The sequence below is a fragment of the Ostrinia nubilalis genome, chromosome 3, assembly GCF_963855985.1.
Source record: "Ostrinia nubilalis chromosome 3, ilOstNubi1.1, whole genome shotgun sequence".
In the NCBI taxonomy this organism is placed as follows: Eukaryota; Metazoa; Arthropoda; class Insecta; order Lepidoptera; family Crambidae; genus Ostrinia; species Ostrinia nubilalis.
The window spans coordinates 5,819,186-5,839,772 of NC_087090.1; the positions used below are offsets into that span (position 1 = coordinate 5,819,186).

Consider the following 20,587-nt stretch of genomic DNA (forward strand, 5'->3'; position numbering starts at 1 on the left):
AGTCAGCTGTTTTGACCAATCATATCGCAGAATCGAGAAGCGTGTCTGGATTGTTGACGTTAAAAGTTACCGTAATCGGGGCTCTGGTTTAGACTCCTTTAACCTAATCCATATCAGAGCCCCGATTTAGAGATGGGTAGTGGGTAAAAACCCATTTCACCCGATTGGGTTAAAACTGGGTGTTTTGGGTAAAAACCCGGTTTTTACCCATTATCACCCATTCTGGTGGGTGAAAACAAAAATAGCGTTTTTTTAAAGTGAGAAGTGGTATTTGTTGCTAAGGGGGCGTTCTAGTGTTACGTAATGCAATCTGGGGGGAGAGGAGGTCTTGAAAAACGTTACAATGCGTTACAGTGGCGGAAGGGCGGTTCGATTTCAAGTTTTTAAGCAGAAGTACTTTCATACACCTACAAAGTAATGTCATCAAAGAGAGAGTTTGGCATCTTTGGCATTCCCCCCCCCCCCCCCTCCATGTCCTTGCCATGATCACAAATTATTGTGTTCCTACTAAATTTCTTCTAAATCGGTTCAACGATTCTTGAAATAACAACATTTTGGTATCCTTCCGTTTGGCCAAATTACTTTTCGCCAAATTTCACTTCGCAAACAACTTATCGCCAAAGTTTCATTTTCCAAATGAACTTTTAGCAACTGTACTTTTCGCAACTAATTCATTTGGTCAAATTATCATTTGGCCAAATATTACTTGGCAAATGTCTATATAGCAAATGTTTTATTTTGCCAAATATTATATCCCAAATAATTTGTTTGGTCAAATTGCACTTCACATACTTCACCCACCGTTACCCACAAATCAAACCATAAGGCAGATGATCATGGTTTTCACAAGAATTTTATGTAAAACAAAGAGATTGCAGAAAACAGTATGGTTGCAGAAAGTAGGTATTGCATAAAATAGTAGGTTAGGTTAGGTTAGGTTAGAACAGTGACCCTTAACGCGCGAAGGCGAGCGAAGCGTGCCGCGGCAGCGGCCGCCGAGCGCTAGAATCACCTCTATTGTTAATGAATCATTTGGAAATTTCGATAAAAAGAATGAAATATGAAAATTAATTTAGAACAAATTTTATATTAACTACCCACTAAACAAAATAATAACCACAAGTTAATTTGTATTCCATTCTATGCACCAATCAAATTATTTTGTAAATAGTGTATCGTGAAATATTTTTGCCAAATGAAACATTTGCCAAAACATACTTTGCCAAACAATAATTTGCTAAACAACAATATGCCAAAAACGGCATTTGCGAATTAAAAGTTTGCTATAAGTTGTTTTGCCAAATGAGAATTTGCCAAATGAAAATTTGCGAAACGTTGTTTGCGATGTGATAATTTGGGAAACGTTTTTTGGCCAAACATTAGTAATCCATTAGTGTTAAATTTGACTTATCACTTATTAATCAATAAACTTAAATGAGAAAAATTCAATAAAAATAAAGAAAAGATACCAATTGAAATAATTATAAAATTATTTGTTTTCACCCGGTGTAAACACCCACGGGTGGAATGAAACGGGTTTTTATTGGGTTTTTACCCTCATGTGGGTTTTTACCCGGGTGGAAACCCATCTCTACCCCGATTACGGTAATTTTTAACGCCTCCAATCCAGATGCGCTTCATAATTCTGCGATACGATTGGTCAAAACAGCTGACGTACGCTGTTTTGATCATTACGCTGACCAATCGTATCGCAGAATCGATGAAACGCGTCTGGATTGGTGACGTTAAAAATTACCGTAACCCTGAGCCCCGATTACGGTAACTTTTAACGTCAACAATCCAGACACGCTTCTCGATTCTGCGATACGATTGGTCGTTCAACAGCGTACGTCAGCTGTTTTGACCAATCGTATCGCAGAATCAGAAACGCGTCTGGATTGTAGACGTTATAAAAGTTACCGTAATCGGGGCTCTGGGCTCAGGGCTGACGTCAGCTGTTTTGACCAATCCGTATCACAGAATCGAAGAAATCGAAGAAGCGCGTCTGTAATTCTGTATTGGAGACGTCAAAATTAGCGTAATCGGGGCACACTCTGCCCATAGAGAAAAGTAATACATAGGAAAACTCTGCCTTTAACCGGTCGCGGTGGTGAACGAGTGAGCCTCGCGTGGAAAGGGGTGCTCCTCTCCTGTCAAAATGGAACAAAATGGGTTAGGTCGGTCGTACTAACCTACTCAACTAATTTTTTGGTGTTCGAACTCGAAGCTGCCTCCGGATGTAGGTGAGCAAGCTCCGCCGGGTGTCAGTGTGACGACGTGCTAATTTTGAACTTGAGAGGATCCCTAGATTCCCTGGGTATAGAAAAGAAAACCACTTGGGTGGGATAAATTCGATGGGATTATCCACAGATATTGATTATCCTACGATAAAAAAAAACAATTCGAGTGTAAATTTCGGAACGTAAAGTGTCACTATTGTCAATGTCATTGACTTGTCGTTAGCCAAATTAATGATGGGCCAACTCGTAAAAAATAAAACTCGATTTAACCCGAGTTAAAATCCACATTACTCGGGTTGAACTCGAGTTACGTAACTCGAGTTAACTGGGTGGACAAGTGAATGTTTTTTATTTATTTTTACCAGTTTAATCCCTTAGCTTCGCATTAATACTTAGTTAAAAAAATTAGACCTGAATTTTCCACTATCTGAATGGCTACAAATCTTTTACTATCAAATTAATTAAAGCGTTAATACCAGAAATTTAGCGTTATTTTTTTTGGCACAGTGTCGGGTTTGAGTGTGCCTTAACCTTTTTTGAGGAGGCTCAACATCCAATGTGGTTGTCAATACAAGTAACTGCGATGAATCAGTCGAAGTACTCATATTAGGTACTTTCATTGTTGATAATGAACTCAGAGCCCCGATTACGGTAACTTTTAACGTCAACAATCCAGACACGCTTCTCGATTCTGCGATACGATTGGTCAAAACAGCTGACGTACGCTGTTGAACGACCAATCGTATCGCAGAATCGAGAAGCGTGTCTGGATTGTTGACGTTAAAAATTACCGTAATCGGGGCTCTGACTTTCCTCGATGGCAACATTAGGATGCTTTTTTTAATGTTGTTTAATAATGTGGTCGTATTTCCACTATATTTGAATGAATCTGAACACTGTTTACACGCAACGCGTCCACTCTCTGACGATTCGAATACGTCCCAAACTAAAGATTTTCTTTTAGGACCCGGCATTTTTCAAAAACAGAACATAAAACACAAAAATAACCGGCAGTTTCTGTCGGTTCCATACAGTTTACGAACTCGAGTCAGAGAGAATTCAACTCGAGTGGGCTCGAGTTACGCCCAACTCGAGTTAACTCGAGTTAGGTACTCGAGTTGACCATCATTAAGCCAAATGTCAAATTCTTGTTTACGTATGACGTCCACAAACTACTTTGGCTGAGTAAAAAAGTTTTGAAACGACTTGTGTTGTGGAAAAATGATAACTCCATGAGAATTCTATTATTATAAAATAATACATTATTGCTAAAGTTATAAAATCCAAAATGAACGGAAATGATCTTAGTTTAACAAAACGTAAGGATAAGAAAAAACTAAAGGAGGTCATAGAATCACAGGAACCAATTTCAAATGAATTAACACTATTGAACACCGAAAGAGAAGTTGTAAGTACATGAAATAAATCAAAGGTATCCTCTATTGATCACAATATTAAGCAAACAAGTTTTGTATGCGTGTTTACTTAAATTCTGCACAAGTAATTATTTCCAGTTTGTATCAGAAAAATGATTCACAAAGTACGGCTATTTATCGGTATCTATCAAAACATATATCATAGTACAATCTACTTACTGTCATAGAGCCTTATAGACTATACTATTAAGCTGGTGCAGCTTGATAACTTTATATTATGCAGATTTATCCTGAAAAAAGTTTTTTGAACACTTATTTCCCTTAACATTATTTACCTGTATATTTTAGGATGATGGTGCACCTTCTGAGAGTGTAAATAAACTTCCTCAAGGAAACTGCTCAGTGGAAGAAATGAAAAGACCATCGAGCTTTTATATTCATCTGGATATTGATGTTGTGTGTTTCTTACTTTTGATGCTGGGCCTATCTACTAGACTTTATAATTTAGACCAACCCCGTTACATAGTGTGAGTATTGTAGCATATTTTCACATATCATTTACATTATATTGTTCATAATTATGCATTACCTATAAAGTGATAATAATTTTCAGGTTTGATGAGTTACATTATGGTCGATATGTGTCTCTTTACGCTAAAGGTGTTTTTTTCTTTGATGCTCACCCACCTCTTGGAAAACAACTACTGTATTTAGCTGGACGTGCTGCAGGATATGATGGGAATTTTACATTTGACCGAATAGGATCACCATATACTGAAAGTGTGCCAGTAAAAGCTCTTAGACTAATTCCAGCAGTTGCTGGGAGTATAATAGTCTCAATCACATATCAACTGATGCTAGAAGTATCTTGCTACCAATGGACAGCTATGCTAGCAGCTTTGTTAATTTTATTTGGTAAGAAAATTATAACTAATGTAGTAGATTATCATTTCTTATTTAAAACTAATATTGTTATGTTTATGTTGCAGAAAATTGTTTCCTAGCACAATCAAGGTTTATGCTATTGGAAAGCATTCAAATATTCTTTGGGTTATGTGGTCTCCTATGTGTTGTTAAAAGTACTCGCAGAAATGGGATAATTGGTGTATTATGGTTATGCACAGGGGCTATGTCTTTAGGATGCTGTTTTTCGTAAGTTACCTTATCTACAAATAATATTTTTGTTTAAATCTATTTAATTAAAATATTTCTTTTTATTTTTTAGGGTAAAATACTCTGGTATTTACACATACTTTTTGGCTCTACTCATAGTCGGACGTCAAGTGTGGCAACAAATTAGTCACACTAAATCAGGACTCCACCTTGCACTGTCTAGTTTATGGCGACTGCTGGTGTTAATTGTGTTGCCACTGTCAATCTACATTGGCGTGTTCTACGCGCACCTGATGATGTTGCCGAAAGCTGGTCCTCACGACAGTGTGATGACTAGTGCCTTTCAAGCATCTCTTCAAGGTGGGCTTGCTAGCATAACGCGCGGGCAACCCTTACATGTGTCCCATGGATCTCAAATAACTCTGAGGTAATTGCACATGAAGCCACAATTTTTTTTCTCATTATTTATGAGATACTATGAAAAAATCACTACATTGTTACACTGAAATACATGTCCAATATCTATTTTGCAAAAATATCATAAGGATATGTAACATAATCCTTGTCAATGGATGTCTTCTCCCTTCGTTGTCTGTCAATTGTGCTAATTTAGTTTTGTATTTCTTTTGGTGTGCAATAAACCTATTCCTCGATGTAACTCAGGCACACCCATGGGCGCACGTGCTGGCTGCACTCGCACGCGCATGTGTATCCCGTGCGCTACTCGGACGGGCGCGGCTCCTCGCACCAGCAGCAGGTCACGTGCTACAGCTTCAAGGACGTCAACAACTGGTGGATCGTCAAGCGGCCGGAGCACGCATCGCTGGCCGTCGGACACCCGCCCGACGCCATTCGCCACGGAGATGTGATCCAACTGCTGCATGGAATTACCAGTCGTGCGCTCAACTCTCACGACGTCGCTGCGCCCGTTTCGCCGCAATCGCAGGTATGTTGAATACGTCAACAACAGGTAGATTGTCAAGCGGCCCGAGCAGGCCTCGCTGGCCGTCGGCCACTTGTCCGACGCCATTCGCCACGGAGATGTGATCCAACTGCTGCATGGTATTACCAGTCGCGCGCTCAACTCTCATGACGTCGCTGCACCTGTTTCACCGCAATCGCAGGTATGTCAACAACTGGTGGATCTTGATCTATTATATGGTACAAGGTGTTGTATGAGTACCTATGCTACTCCTAGGTTCTTATTTACACTCGAATAGCAACACGTATAAGAAGGAAACTTTTGTTGAGCCACATAGAGTTGCATTCCCTTGCAGCTGCCATTAATGTTACGTTAATAAATTTTCATTCCATGTTCTATTCTCTATTCTAGGAAGTGTCTTGCTACATCGATTACAACGTTTCGATGCCAGCTCAGAACCTTTGGCGGGTGGACATAGTGAACCGGGACAGCGAGGACGCCACGTGGGACAGTATTCGGTCCCAAGTGCGCCTCATACATGTGGACTCCGGCTCCGCGCTGCGGTTCAGCGGCCGGCAGCTGCCTTCTTGGGGCTTCCATCAACACGAAGTAGTCGCCGACAAGGTCCTTTCTCATCAGGACACAGAGTGGAATGTGGAGGAACATCGATACACAAAAGGTCAGTTGCAAAAATAAGTTAAGTTACACTTTCTTCCTTTTTAAGCCTTTGGGTACTGCAGGGTTACTCCGACCGAAACGTTGTTAACGTAGTTCGGGTTTCTCTGTTACCATCGCTCATGCTTGGTAGTCATAGTGTGGAGAAGGATAGCAACATTCGAAACTTCGGATAACGTTTTTCGGAGTAACCATGCTGGTCCATTTTTAGTCCGAGATTGACAACAAGAGATCGTTTGAGTCCATTTGGGCTGAAAGACAACGAAAAATTAAAGTGTTAATTTAAAAAATTCTTGCAGCTGAAGACAGAAGAGAAAGAGAGCGCGAGTTGACAACAGCGGAAATGATACCAACAGCCGTGACTCAGTTATCCTTCTGGGAAAAATTCATCGAGCTGCAGTACAAGATGATCACGCACGCGCCTGACGCGCCGCTCGGCCACATGTTCGCGAGTGAGCCGGCCGAGTGGCCGCTTTTGGTCCGCTCCATCGCGTACTGGTTGTCTCCTAATTCCAATGTAAGTATAGAAGCACTGTGCTTCCGATTTCAAATATCGTTAACCAAACTAACGCTTTCAGTCACCAATTTCCAACTTATCATCAGTTGGGACATGATAAAAGTTATGTTGATTGTTGAACCCAGAAATACCTATGTACTTTTTTTGTTCACAGGCACAAATACACTTGATAGGCAATTTGGTAACATGGTATGCTGGTACAATCTCGGTACTGGTATACAGCGTATTGCTCGCCGTGTACGCGATTCGTCAACGACGCGCCTGCGTGGACCTGCCCCCTGCTGCAACGCAAAGGTTCTATGATGCTGGGTTTATCCTCTTTTTAGGTTATTGGATACACTATCTTCCTTACTTTTTCATGGATAGAACTCTTTTTCTTCACCATTATTTACCTGCTTATGTATTCAAAATCCTTCTTCTAACTTTTGTTATTGACCATTTGTACTATGTGTTACAGATGAGAGAAAAAACTAAAGCATTTACTAATATATTTATAGTAGGTGTATTTGTATGGTTGGGATATGTTATCCTTACATTTAAAAAGTTCAGTGTCCTCAACTATGGCAATGCAGACCTCACTGAAAACGATCTCATGAGTCTCAGGTGGAAAGACACATGGGACTTCATTTTACATAAAAGGGTGTAATAATACATAGTTTAAAATATGATATTTTTACATAATAATTTCACATAGGTACAATACTCAGTTAAGAGCCATTTCACAAAAATATTCCGCGCGAATTTAGGTAAAAGCTGTCAACGCAACATCAAAAGAGTAAAAAGAACGCTGAAATGGACAAAAAAATCTTGAGCCGTGACCGTATTAAGACTTGATTTAAGTTATTAATTTTAAGGTAGAATGAGGTATTCAAACTTGATAAATTAATTTAAATTTTTAATAGACTTTAATAAGTCTTTTATATTTCGATTCATAATGAAACACGAATAGGTATAATATGTAAAATATATTATTAAGTACAAAATAAAGACAGTCACACAGTGAAAAAAAAAATCTGCCCCCTTACAGCTCCATCATCGGGCCCTGGATACGAAATATTCGTCAAGGCGAATTACACAAGCCCAAACTCCATAGGGTTCTATTGTTTTGTTACGGAGGTGGCCATTGCATCTCCTCCAGATCCATTATCAGACAGAGCTAAGAAATAAATAAATAAATATTATTATAAGTAAACAAATAACTAAAATAATTAATCTTACTATCTTACTTCTTACTAGTCTTACTAATACAGTGTGAGTCACGTTAAAGTGTACATATGAAAATAGATGAAACTAGACCTATTTTTATCGACAAAAAAGAGGTCAAAAAATTTTTGAGATTTTTTTTTAATTTTTTATATAATTTTTTTTCTTCCAATTACTTATTGTAAAGAAAACATAATAACTTTTAAACTAAGCGGTATATCTTGATAAAATAAAAACAGTAATAATGATAAATAACAGGCAATACTAAATAATACATAAAATACACAAGAAAGGCCAACAAATAATAAAAAAAATATACTTTTTGAAAAAAATCCGCTTAAAAATTCGTGTTTTTTTGGTTATTTGATAAATTTCTCCAAAAAATGCCCCTATAACCGGTAGTTTTTATTACTTTGTATTATTCTCTATCGTATTACCTTCGTAAAACGAAAAATCGCATGTCTCTATCCCTATCACAACGTTTGCAATGATCGTTTGAACTAAGCCTCTCCGGGCGCGCCATTCAACGCTTCGTTAACAACAAAACTGAAAATGGCTCTAGATTTGTAATTTTGATAAAGACAAGTTAGATTTCAAATAAAAACAAAAGATTTCGAAGTAAAATAAGCATTTTAGTTAAAATTAAAATTTTCTCTACCTGTAGCGGAGAATAATGTTGTGGCAGGCCTTTGTTCAAACGATCATAGCAAATGTTGTGATAGGGATAAAGACATGCGATTTTTGGTTTTACAAAGATAATACGATAGAAAATAATACAAAGTAATAAAAAGCACCTGTTATAGGGGCATTTTTTGGAGAAATTTATAAAATAACCAAAAAAACACGAATTTTTAAGCAGATTTTTTTCAAAAAGTATCATTTTTTATTATTTGTTGGCATTTTTTGTGTATTTTATGTATTTTTTTAATATCGCCTGCTATTTAGCATTATTACTGTTTTTATTTTATCAGGATATACCGCTTAGTTTAAAAGTTATTACGTTTTCTTTACAATAAGTAATTTGAAGAAAAAAAATTCTATAAAAAATTTAAAAAAAAATCTCAAAAATTTTTTGACCTCTTTTTTGTCGATAAAAATAGGTCTAGTTTCATCTATTTTCATATGTACACTTTAACGTGACTCACACTGTATTATAAATACAAAAGTTTGTGTGGATGATTGTCTGGATGTTTGTAACACTTTCACGCAAAAACTACTGAACAGATTTTGATGAAACTTTACAGTACAGTACAGCAGTACTAGGTGTCTGTGTTCAACTATCACTCGGGTCGGAAGTTCCTATCGCAGGACCTTTGGTTCACTCAGTTCCGATACGACTTTAGTGCTGTGTGTAATTATTTTCGTGAATACACTGAGTTTATTAATTTCTACGAGTGGATTTCATTTTGCCTGAGACCTACGCCATGAACCCTGAACCAGAAGACCCTGTCGCCAGCGACAGCGACGCTCATCCATCCCTGGCATCGACCAGAATAACAATGTATAGGCTATAATTTATGACGATCTGTGACAAACTAAATTTCAAGCGGGTGAAGCCGCGGGCAATACTGCATAAATCATACTAGCTTTATGCCCGCTTCTTCTGCGATGAAGTGAAAAATGGTTCTAATAGAATTAAAATATTCTAAGAAAAATAGTTTTGCTAAATAAATGATTATGTTTTTTTATATAAAATCTGCAAATTATTATGTTTAAATATTTGAATACTTACAAAATTATGAGATCTTTCTAAAACAAAATTAAAACACTACACCTGCCGCAGATTTCTTTGTAAACAATGTTTTTTTGTTTTTCCTTCAGGTGCTAAATTCACCAGGCTATTGTGTGCGCATACTCTGGAATATTCCACATACAACTGGTCGTCGGAGAAGCATAGATTTCCATTAAGTCTACTCCCGCTACCATATGGAACTCCGCTAAAACTCGTGAGGGCGCCAACACTTGCTTTTTATCGAAAATTAGTATGAGCAGCTGCGCACGCGGTTGCCCGTTGCAGGCTCTATGCAACCACACTATTTTAAACCGTGGTCCCTAAGCATGAGATGGGAAACTGCACTCTCTTGAATTCTCTTGAATTTGATGGTGTTAGGGGAATCCTAGGAATAAATACAGACTTTCCAATGGAATCTCCTCATCAATATTGCGAGTTGCAATGCAATGTTACGTTTTCACTTGTTATTTTATTGTAATCTAACCTTGATTTTTCAAACACGTGACAAAATAAAAAAAAATTAAATCAAAAGTACTAAGGAATATTTCATTGATATCAACTTAGAAACAAGCACAGATCACAGAAACTAAAGGGAAATGTGACAAGGGACAAATTGGAACATTATTGCTTAAGCATATTGCAATGATGACAGTACCGACGTCATTATGTAAACAGTTCATATTGCTTGCATAGTACTAAAGATTATTCGAACGTTGAATACTGATACCGCAATGGAGAATGAGCACATAATTTGATTTCTTAGTGTGTGTGAATTTCTAATACGACACTGAGTTTCGAACTCAGCGCATTACTTAGTATCTCTCTATATTTCTATGGAACCAAGTTATCTCCAAAATAACATTCCACACCTTTTTAACATAATCAGGTAATAATTTTAATAAAATACGAAGCACGTCATCTATCAATAGGATATGTGTATATTTTAGAAGTTAATAAATTATGCATAAAATAAACATTAGAAGTTTAGTTAAATCGTAGAATTTCTGAAAAACAAGTACTAAAATCGTACTGAAAAAAAAGTATTAATATGTTATCTAATTTATTTATTAAACGTGGAATTTTATCAAAGATTTTGTACTGAAGTTTTTGAAAATATTTTATAGCCTACATAGAAAAAAATTAGGATTCTAAATCGTGAAAGAATTATTTTTCGGAGCCTATTGCCTCCAAACAAATAAACAAACAATTAAACCTTTCCTCTTTTATGAGTATAGATTTAACAACAAAGCTTTCCTCTCGAAACAAAACGCTTCTTTTTCTTCTTCACGAAACAAAACTCAAAGCGGATAAATAAATAAACAAATCTTTGAACAATTTCACAGCGCCATCTAGTCCAAAAGTAGGCAACCAATATGCTTGTGTTAAGGGTGCTAGCATAATGGATATACTTTTTTATAATTTATTTATTAAATTAAATACATGGTACCTACATATTATACATAGTTACACCCAGATCCGTCAAAGAAATTAAAATTCATCATTTCAATTTCTGCTCGGCCGGCCGACTCGAAACAGCCTCTCGGCATAGTATCAAATGTATTTGGTCGCCGTACAAATCACCGCTTTACGACACGAACGCACGTAAACGTCACGGCGGGAAAAATGACACAGGTCCTGCCTTGACGGGCGCTCGCGCCATACTAATCGATGTCGGCTTGCGCATTGTAATTTATACTGATATTCACATCAATATTTTGACAAAGTGGTTACTAATATTTAAACAATAACTGTAGAAATCAATTCTACAATGAATATTCTTTATTTTGGGATACTTTTGTTGCAGTTATTGCTGTGTTTTTAAACCAAAAACCACGATCAAAATGTGACGTTAATCTTCAAATTTGGCAAATTATTTTTAGATTTTACTCAATAATGGTAATGAAATTCAAGAATCTATTTTATTAATGGACTACAAGAATATATGTCCGATGATTACTATATATTTTTAAGCTTATTATATGAGCATAAATAATAGATACAGGACTTTGAAAATGAGTCTGCGGCAATTTTTCCGTAAAATGGTTGTGGGAGATGGGGCACTGTGAATTAAGCAAAAGAGTTTTAGTAAATCCGTTTCATTAATGGTCAACACCAAGGATTGACCTATCTTTCGCAGTTATTAAATAATCTCTGGGTGTTGCTTAAGATAGTAATTCATGCTTCCAAAATCTTAGAAATTCGCACGAAAATGTAAAATGGCTCTTAAGTAGACTAAGTATTTTGAAAAAAATATTCAAAATGTAATTATTATCACTGTCTGTGTCTGTATCTGTCTGTTACATATTTAGAGACTATCTGCCTATCCTATTTTCTTAGGCTTATCTTACTGTCTGCCATTCCTATTTATAAAAATATAATTAATTAGTAATAAGTGAAATAGTATTAGTTTTATAAATAAATGTAGATAATGTAAAAACTAAAACAATACATTTAAGATTAGATTTAAAATAGGTAATATGATGCATTTATATTGTTAACAGTCCTTAGCTTCAAGTATATTTTATTTGAGGTGCTGGATGTGCAATTCCGTCCATTAAGATCTGTTGTCTGATCTGTTGTTTAGAAAAATGTATAATTAATAATTATTCTTACTAATTTTGTATCAATATGTCAAAATAAAAAAAATATAGCCTTTATTTTACAAAATTGTTTTATTATGAACATTACATACTTTTTAGAAAATTAGCGACTTGATGAAGGCTCTACTTCCATAGCTTGGACTGGGTGGACTGCAACTGCCTCAACCTCCAGAGGGATCACTTTCTGCTTGAGCACGGCAGTTGTTCCAAGGGGATATCTGTATGAACCTTGTTTCTTGCCCTAAAAACAAATCCTTGGATTATAAATACAATAAAAAATTATCAAAAACAATAATTTCAATTTATAAAGTCTAAAGAAAACATTTTTCATGACTAAGAAAGGCACATGTTACCATGCATACCTTAACATTTGCTTCCTCATAAGTACGCAAGTACTGTGCAGGGCCAGTATTGCGGATTACACACAGGTCCACATTGGAACCTGATCCCAAGTCATTGAAGATACCAGCTGCAATTGCATCTCGGACCAGCTTCTTGCCTTCTTCCTCACTGAGGTTAGGCTTCCACCCTGCTTCAAATACAGCCATAGCAGCAAGAGAACCAGATCCTGGAATGGAAAAGAATATGTGACAAAATTGTAAGTTTAGAAATCATCTCCATGTACAAAAAAAATTACAGTAACTTAAAGATCATACCCATTGTAGCATAGGGAAGTTTGTCAACAGATCCATGGGGGTAAATGCAGTAGATGTGTGGCCCAGTTCTGTCCACACCACCCAGAACTAAAGCTGCGCCAATGTATCCCTGATAGCGGAACAGCATGCGCTTCAATAGGGTCGCGGCGGTCTCCACCGGCACCGTGCGGCCGGTGTGTAAGCGCTGCAGCTCCAGCTGCGAAGCCACTGTCTGAGTAGTCATTTCCGTGTCTGCGGCAGTACCCGCCCCGCAGCAGTACATGTTGCCTGCCAGATAGTGAATCTTCTGGCAGTTTTTGTCCGATACAACAGTGTTTTCGGTTGCTCTCGTGTCAGCTCCAAGAATGACGCCATCTGCGTATATTATACCGACAATGGTGGTACCAGTTTTAGTCGCTTTTGGAGCTGGAAAACCCTTCTGCTCAAGGAACGCATTTCTGAAAAGAAAATTGAAGATTACAGCGAATTTAACGGTGAGAAAGCCTAAACAAAGATGTTGAATGTATGCATGGACGCTTTTAGGTTTTGCTTACCGCTGAAAATTTTCAAAAGAAAAGCCTGGGGCTGGGATTTCTGGTACAAGTACAGAAGCCATATTTTTCTAGAAAAAACCCACTTCTAATAGAATTAATTGAAATTAAAACCACCGAATCATGCAAGAAACACAGAAGCTGTCAAAATTCGATGACTTTTTGAAAAGCGACTCTGACAGAACGATTTTTTTAGGTTTTTTTTATTTTTTTATTTTTAATATCGACAAAGGAATAAAATTTTCTAGTTAGTGAAATTTTTATTTTTATAATGGTAACATTGAATTGTACGAGGCTGTTTATGATTGGTAAATTTATTATCAACTAAAAATGTTCTTTACAGGTTTGCAATAAAGTCTCAATTAGTGTTAAATATTCATGCAATTATGATTTTATTCAACTGTATTCTATCATTGACCAATCGCAGCAGGACGAATTGTCTTTTTACGCCTGCAAATGTCAAATCATAATAGTACGTCAAAAAGTCGAAATGTGTTGAATTGTAAAGTAGATATTTGGACAATTTTTTGGACATTTACAGCATAGAAGTTCCTAATATTAGAAAATATGGTAACTAATACTGCGCTCCTATGTATTATTTATTTTACATCCGCCTTAGTACTGACTTTAGCGGGCCGCGACTTTTATCAAATACTTGGTGTATCCCGATCGGCTAGCACAAATGAAATCAAAAAAGCTTACAGAAAGTTAGCAAAAGCGCTACATCCAGATAAAAATCAAGATGATCCAGATGCATCACAAAAGTTCCAAGATTTGGGCGCGGCATACGAGGCTCTCGCAGATCCTGAAAAACGTGAGTTGTATGACCGCTGCGGCGAAGATTGCCTCAAGAAGGATGGTATGATGAACAACAATGATCCTTTCGCTAGTTTCTTTGGTGATTTCGGATTTCACTTCGGAGGCGAGCCCCAACAACATGAGACCCCCAGGGGTGCTGATGTAATCATGGAGCTAACAGTTTCATTAGAAGAGCTTTATAATGGCAATTTCATTGAAGTGAGTACATAATCCTATTAAATCTGTAGTGCATAATGTCTAAATTTAATTGAATCCTACATTTTAATCGGTTTTTGTTTACAGATAACTCACAACAAGCCAGTAATCAAACCCACCTCAGGAACAAGAAAATGTAACTGTAGGCAGGAGATGGTTACTCGAAATCTTGGTCCAGGGCGCTTCCAAATGATGCAACAAACAGTTTGTGATGAGTGCCCTAATGTTAAATTTGTTAATGAGGAAAGGGTGCTAGAAATAGAGGTACATTGCTTAAATTACTTCAAACAAAGAATACTCACCTGGGTATTGTAGCATGAACACTGAACAGTTCTTGATATTTTTAAAATATTTCAGGTAGAGGTTGGTGCTCCGGATGGCCACAAGTCCCGACTTCGAGGAGAGGGTGAACCTCATGTGGATGGAGACCCCGGTGACTTGATAGTTGTGTTGAAAACTGAAAGACACCCACAGTACACCCGAAGAGGTGATGACCTTTACACAAATGTTACCATTACTTTGCAGGTTGGTAAAGCTTAATGTTTTTGATCCCACCTCTTATCTTTGTGATATTGATTGACCTTGAGTTTAGTTGTATAAACAGCAGAATAAATATTCAGCTTGACAAGAGGTTTAATTAAACATTTCAATTTGTTTAATAAGTATGGTGAAATTATAAACAATTGTCAAATACTTATTTCTTCATGTTTATGAATAAAATTCCTGAAATATTTATATCAAAAACTATACAATTTTGTATTAATTCCTTTTTCCAGGATGCATTGACAGGATTCTCCATGGACTTAGTCCACTTAGACGGACACAAAGTGACAGTATCGCGCGACAAAGTGACGTGGGCGGGAGCCCGCGTCCGCAAGAAGGGTGAAGGCATGCCCAACTTTGACAACAACAACCTTCATGGGAACCTCTATGTGACTTTTGATATTGAATTCCCTAAGCAAGAATTCACTGATGAGGAAAAAGAAGGTAATATGCAAATATAATAATAAAACATAATAAAATTATTACACAAAATTATGAATCCAGTCTAATATTAATTTTTGTTTCCAGCTTTGCGGAAAATACTTAACCAGTCACCAAATAACAAAGTGTACAATGGACTATAGTAGCACACTGCCAATTAATTTATTTAAGTAGTGAATTGAGTGGAACTGTATGATCAAAGATGTGTATGTGATGCCAGAATATTGTGTTACTTGTGCAAGAATGTGATTCTTTTATAAAATAAACATACTCATGAAGTAACTTTTATTATTTTGTAACTTCATATCCTTGTATCATCAATGTATAGGTAATAATAAAAGAAAATTTTGTAAAATAAAGATTTATTAAGTATATGATTTTCCTTACATATCAAAACAACTTATCAGTAAGAAAATATTTCATACTAAACCTAGTAACTTACTGCAACAAATATGTCCCTACACAACAGTAACAAAATGTATACTAAAATCACTGTAACAAATTATCACAATATTGAAACAGATGTCTTACTGCCCAAGGTTTATTTATTACATAATATGTAATTTGGAAGAAATTGATCCTAAGTCGATTTTTTTATTTGAGGAAATGGTGCATATTGCTTGTATTAGTTGCCACTTCTTTGAAAGCAGTTGTTAGCACAGATAATACGAAAAAGTGGTAGATAGAAAAGGGGGCAGCTGTGTATGGCACTTGTGAGAGATACAACCAGTTAGTGATTCACGTACCGGGCTAATATGCCAGATGTCGCGGTGTCGATTTCCGCACAATACAAACATTTGTGTGCATGAACATAACAAGTTTTCTTTAGTTTGGGACTGGAAGGCGCAGAGTATAATGTCCAAGAATATTTATACTGAAAAATCACTAAATTTGACTAGCTTTGCTGTCTCTACTTTTATTGTAGCTAGTTATTTTAGAATGTCGGAAGATATTTCCTGCTCCAGAAAGTAGCTACAATATCTACAGGTATAACGAATGCTTAAGTAGGACTACCTAAAAAAAGTATAGACGAGGCAGGAAGACTGCGCAGCGATGTCTTAGAACTACGGGTCAGAAATCTCTACTCCAAAGCGAATCTAGGGTTAGGAACCAGCGAAGTCACTAGCAGTTTCAGCCTGGGATACGAGGTAGGAGGGCTGCGCAGCAAGATATCAGAACTACCGGACAGGAACTTTCAGAGCGAAACAGTAACTGTCAGCTTAGGAGACAACGCAGGCGGGCCACTAACGATCAGTAACCTTCAGAGTGAAGTTACAAACAGCAACTGTCAGCTTAGGCTTGAGGGCCTGGAACTACCGGTCAGGAACCTGAGAAGAGTAACTGTCATACTGTCAGCTTAGGAGACGAGGCAGGAAGGTCTGGAACTACCGGTCAGAAACCTTCGCGAAGTTAGTTACAAACAGTAACTGTCACACTTCAGCCTAGGACACGAGGCAGGAGGGCTGCGCCTGCGGCGTGAGGTCGGGCGCGGCGGCCTGCAGCACGCTGTTGACGACGGCGCGCGCCAGGTACCCCACCGTCACGGCCGGCGCCGCCGCGCTCAGACCATCGCTCGCCTCCGGGAGACCGCTGTCCTGTTAAGAGAACAAGCTTTGTTATGTAGTCTAACTAAAGCGTCATCCTCAAAAGGGTTTAATTTTGTTTAATTTAATTATAAACATTAGAGAGATATAGGTACCTACATTAGGCCCCCCACTATGCGGACCTGTAGACTTAAAGCGTCAACTACACCAACGCGTGCAGATAGTTCGCGATCATAGCTCAATGACTGGTCGTGTGACTCATGACAGGCGATGGCGATCTGCACGCGTTGATGTGGTTGAAGCTTAAGATGCGCGCCGCGATAAGCTTTCATCGCACTATTTCATCTCATTTTACACGATAAGCCGTCGTTTGTCGTCTAAAATCATCGATAAGATTTTATCACGGCGCATCCTAGCCCGGCTAGTGAAGATACGGACAGCACATGAGTGGTCGTTATGGAAATTCCTGAGGGAGGCCTTTGTCCAGCACTGGACGGCATTTGAATGAAACGACGTCAATTCTCAAGGCATAAAAAATGACTCGAGTGTCTGCCACGTCAGACAAACACATTTTTTATGCTAACATTAACGTACATTATTACTTTGAAACGCGTCAATAACGAATTATAAATCGTATTGCAACAATCCATTAATCTAATTTTGAGAATTCAATCAGCAAATAACAGATGACCACTCGACCGTAACAAATTTTAATATCACGGGTCGTAATAAATCAATTTGATGAAAGAACCTACACGTATTTTTTAATATTTATTTCCAGTGTATTCTCACTGATTGTTACTGCTCGTAACAATAGCAAAAAGTGATAAGAAAATTGAGAAATGTACAAACAAGCTATAAAATGTTTCATTTTATAATTGACGCAGGTTAAAATTGTCCCGCATCAAAGCATGCACCGCACATTTACTCCACCAGAAATATTACAATAATTTTTCGTACCTACATCATAATTAAAATGTTAAATATCATTACTTTCAGTTCACGCAATCGATATCAACAGCTTACCTTAGCGTACGTCAAGTGAGCGTCATCCAATAGCTGATCTAGATCCAAGGCATGCTGTAGGTAGAGCTCAGGGTTGCGCCGAAGAATAGTGGCCATCACACACAGTAGTTCCACGCACAACTGCCGCCGCGGCGCCGATGCCACTTTGACCAAAGCTTCTTCAACGAGCAGCGCGAATGATAGCTCGGAACGTGACATGTTCACAAGCGTCGGATCCGCCGGTATTGAGTGGCCCTGTGAAAGAGAAAGTATCATAATACCATGAGACATCTGAAATAGTGAAACAATGTCAAATGGTACAAAACAGTATTGTAAATTGTTACTCTTTCTAGTTTATCATTAGAATTTTATTGGCAGTATTAATAATCAAGGTGTGTCGATAACAGAATCAATATTGGAAAACGCTACGTACTTGAACGGTAATTCCCTTTGGAGTCCTCAATAAAATATCCCAGACTTGTATGTAGAAATGCTTTGGCACTCGGCAAAGGCAGCCCTCCAGTTGTCTCCGTTGCAGTGGAGTCAGTCTACAACAAACATTTTTATTAGCGAACGAAATCATTTTCCTTAGCATTCGTTATACAGTGTGTTGATTTCAATACTCGCCATATTTAGGGAGTTGATTAAGTAGCTTATTCTGATCACGAATCAGTAAAAAAATTTACTTCGAAAAAAATTTAAAACAAACTTTAACTCTAGTTAGTCAAAGAAAAATACCTATTTACACTTCTTACTTTATGGCTTCCTTCAGTAGGCTAACCGACATGATAAGCGAGCGATCCGCGTAGCTCGATGGTGCCGCAGTGTAAACTATTGCAGATGCGGAAAATATTCGCTAAAAATTCTACTTTCGTTTGTATTTTTTATTTTGGTGGATAATGCGTTTATATAAGTTATAATAGATCACCTAAATAAATATGGGGAGGATTGAAATCAACATCCTGTATTTCGGTTGAGTGAATGTCTTTATCGATTCTCTCGATCTTTAAGACACGCGAACTAAATTGCGATTCGGAATTGCACCCTAAAACAAACCATAAAAATGATCTTAAAGGAACATTCGATTATAAAAAAAAAGCTATACCCTCTATCCTCGGCCCAGTCCGACACAGTGAGCACTCGCTGCAGCAGCGTCCGCAGCTTGTACGGCGAGAGGCTCTCGAGCGTGGCGTCGGCGCGCTTCTCGTCGGGGAACAGCTCCAGGTAGATGCGGATGGCCTCCAGCACCCAGCCCAGCGGGTCTTAGGATCCTGCTGTAGTTCCTAAATAGAAAGAAACCTACTCACCCTCTATCCTCGGCCCAGTCCGACACAGTGAGCACTCGCTGCAGCAGCGTCCGCAGCTTGTACGGCGAGAGGCTCTCGAGCGTGGCGTCGGCGCGCTTCTCGTCGGGGAACAGCTCCAGGTAGATGCGGATGGCCTCCAGCACCCAGCCCAGCGGGTCTTAGGATCCTGCTGTAGTTCCTAAATAGAAAGAAACCTACTCACCCTCTATCCTCGGCCCAGTCCGACACAGTGAGCACTCGCTGCAGCAGCGTCCGCAGCTTGTACGGCGAGAGGCTCTCGAGCGTGGCGTCGGCGCGCTTCTCGTCGGGGAACAGCTCCAGGTAGATGCGGATGGCCTCCAGCACCCAGCCCAGCGGGTCTTAGGATCCTGCTGTAGTTCCTAAATAGAAAGAAACCTACTCACCCTCTATCCTCGGCCCAGTCCGACACAGTGAGCACTCGCTGCAGCAGCGTCCGCAGCTTGTACGGCGAGAGGCTCTCGAGCGTGGCGTCGGCGCGCTTCTCGTCGGGGAACAGCTCCAGGTAGATGCGGATGGCCTCCAGCACCCAGCCCAGCGGGTCTTAGGATCCTGCTGTAGTTCCTAAATAGAAAGAAACCTACTCACCCTCTATCCTCGGCCCAGTCCGACACAGTGAGCACTCGCTGCAGCAGCGTCCGCAGCTTGTACGGCGAGAGGCTCTCGAGCGTGGCGTCGGCGCGCTTCTCGTCGGGGAACAGCTCCAGGTAGATGCGGATGGCCTCCAGCACCCAGCCCAGCGGGTCTTAGGATCCTGCTGTAGTTCCTAAATAGAAAGAAACCTACTCACCCTCTATCCTCGGCCCAGTCCGACACAGTGAGCACTCGCTGCAGCAGCGTCCGCAGCTTGTACGGCGAGAGGCTCTCGAGCGTGGCGTCGGCGCGCTTCTCGTCGGGGAACAGCTCCAGGTAGATGCGGATGGCCTCCAGCACCCAGCCCAGCGGGTCTTAGGATCCTGCTGTAGTTCCTAAATAGAAAGAAACCTACTCACCCTCTATCCTCGGCCCAGTCCGACACAGTGAGCACTCGCTGCAGCAGCGTCCGCAGCTTGTACGGCGAGAGGCTCTCGAGCGTGGCGTCGGCGCGCTTCTCGTCGGGGAACAGCTCCAGGTAGATGCGGATGGCCTCCAGCACCCAGCCCAGCGGGTCT

General features: G+C 39.0%; 4 protein-coding genes across 6 annotated transcripts in view; 2 read left to right on the forward strand and 2 right to left on the reverse strand.

Annotated features, from left to right (window-relative positions):
• Nucleotides 1-3,377: 3,377 nt before the first annotated feature.
• On the forward strand, nt 3,378-10,578 carry LOC135087724 (protein O-mannosyltransferase 1). 2 transcript variants are annotated; one of them, XM_063982492.1, is made up of 10 exons: nt 3,378-3,648; nt 3,965-4,143; nt 4,230-4,531; nt 4,606-4,768; nt 4,842-5,156; nt 5,393-5,675; nt 6,063-6,330; nt 6,626-6,843; nt 6,998-7,137; nt 9,868-10,578. In XM_063982492.1, the coding sequence occupies exons 1-10, from the start codon at nt 3,529-3,531 to the stop codon at nt 9,872-9,874; spliced, it is 1,995 nt and encodes a 664-aa protein (XP_063838562.1). In that variant the 5' UTR covers nt 3,378-3,528; the 3' UTR covers nt 9,875-10,578. The 2 variants fall into 2 exon arrangements, with proteins under 2 accessions (XP_063838562.1, XP_063838561.1); XM_063982491.1 differs by lacking the exon at nt 9,868-10,578 and having other exon boundaries at nt 6,998-8,736.
• Nucleotides 10,579-12,247: 1,669 nt separating this feature from the next.
• Nucleotides 12,248-13,734, reverse strand: LOC135087726 (proteasome subunit beta type-7-like). Of its 2 annotated transcripts, XM_063982495.1 has the most exons (5): nt 13,568-13,734; nt 13,035-13,471; nt 12,741-12,946; nt 12,471-12,619; nt 12,248-12,351 (listed from the first exon to the last, which is right to left on the reverse strand). In XM_063982495.1, the coding sequence occupies exons 1-4, from the start codon at nt 13,627-13,629 to the stop codon at nt 12,482-12,484; spliced, it is 843 nt and encodes a 280-aa protein (XP_063838565.1). In that variant the 5' UTR covers nt 13,630-13,734; the 3' UTR covers nt 12,248-12,351; nt 12,471-12,481. The 2 variants fall into 2 exon arrangements, with proteins under 2 accessions (XP_063838565.1, XP_063838564.1); XM_063982494.1 differs by lacking the exon at nt 12,248-12,351 and having other exon boundaries at nt 12,432-12,619.
• A 280-nt stretch (nt 13,735-14,014) lies between these two features.
• Nucleotides 14,015-15,844, forward strand: LOC135087725 (dnaJ homolog shv). The gene is made up of 5 exons (XM_063982493.1): nt 14,015-14,581; nt 14,666-14,842; nt 14,936-15,103; nt 15,355-15,565; nt 15,650-15,844. The coding sequence occupies exons 1-5, from the start codon at nt 14,132-14,134 to the stop codon at nt 15,703-15,705; spliced, it is 1,062 nt and encodes a 353-aa protein (XP_063838563.1). The 5' UTR covers nt 14,015-14,131; the 3' UTR covers nt 15,706-15,844.
• Nucleotides 15,845-15,907: 63 nt separating this feature from the next.
• The window catches only part of LOC135087728 (probable phosphorylase b kinase regulatory subunit beta), a 37,509-nt gene continuing 32,829 nt past the window's right edge, over nt 15,908-20,587 (reverse strand). Inside the window, exons 21-23 of the mRNA XM_063982496.1 lie at nt 18,545-18,659; nt 18,133-18,366; nt 15,908-17,157 (exon numbers count right to left, since the gene is read on the reverse strand). Of these exons, the coding sequence (XP_063838566.1) occupies nt 17,005-17,157; nt 18,133-18,366; nt 18,545-18,659 (502 nt within the window). The 3' untranslated portion in view covers nt 15,908-17,004. The remainder of the gene's footprint in view (nt 17,158-18,132; nt 18,367-18,544; nt 18,660-20,587) is intronic.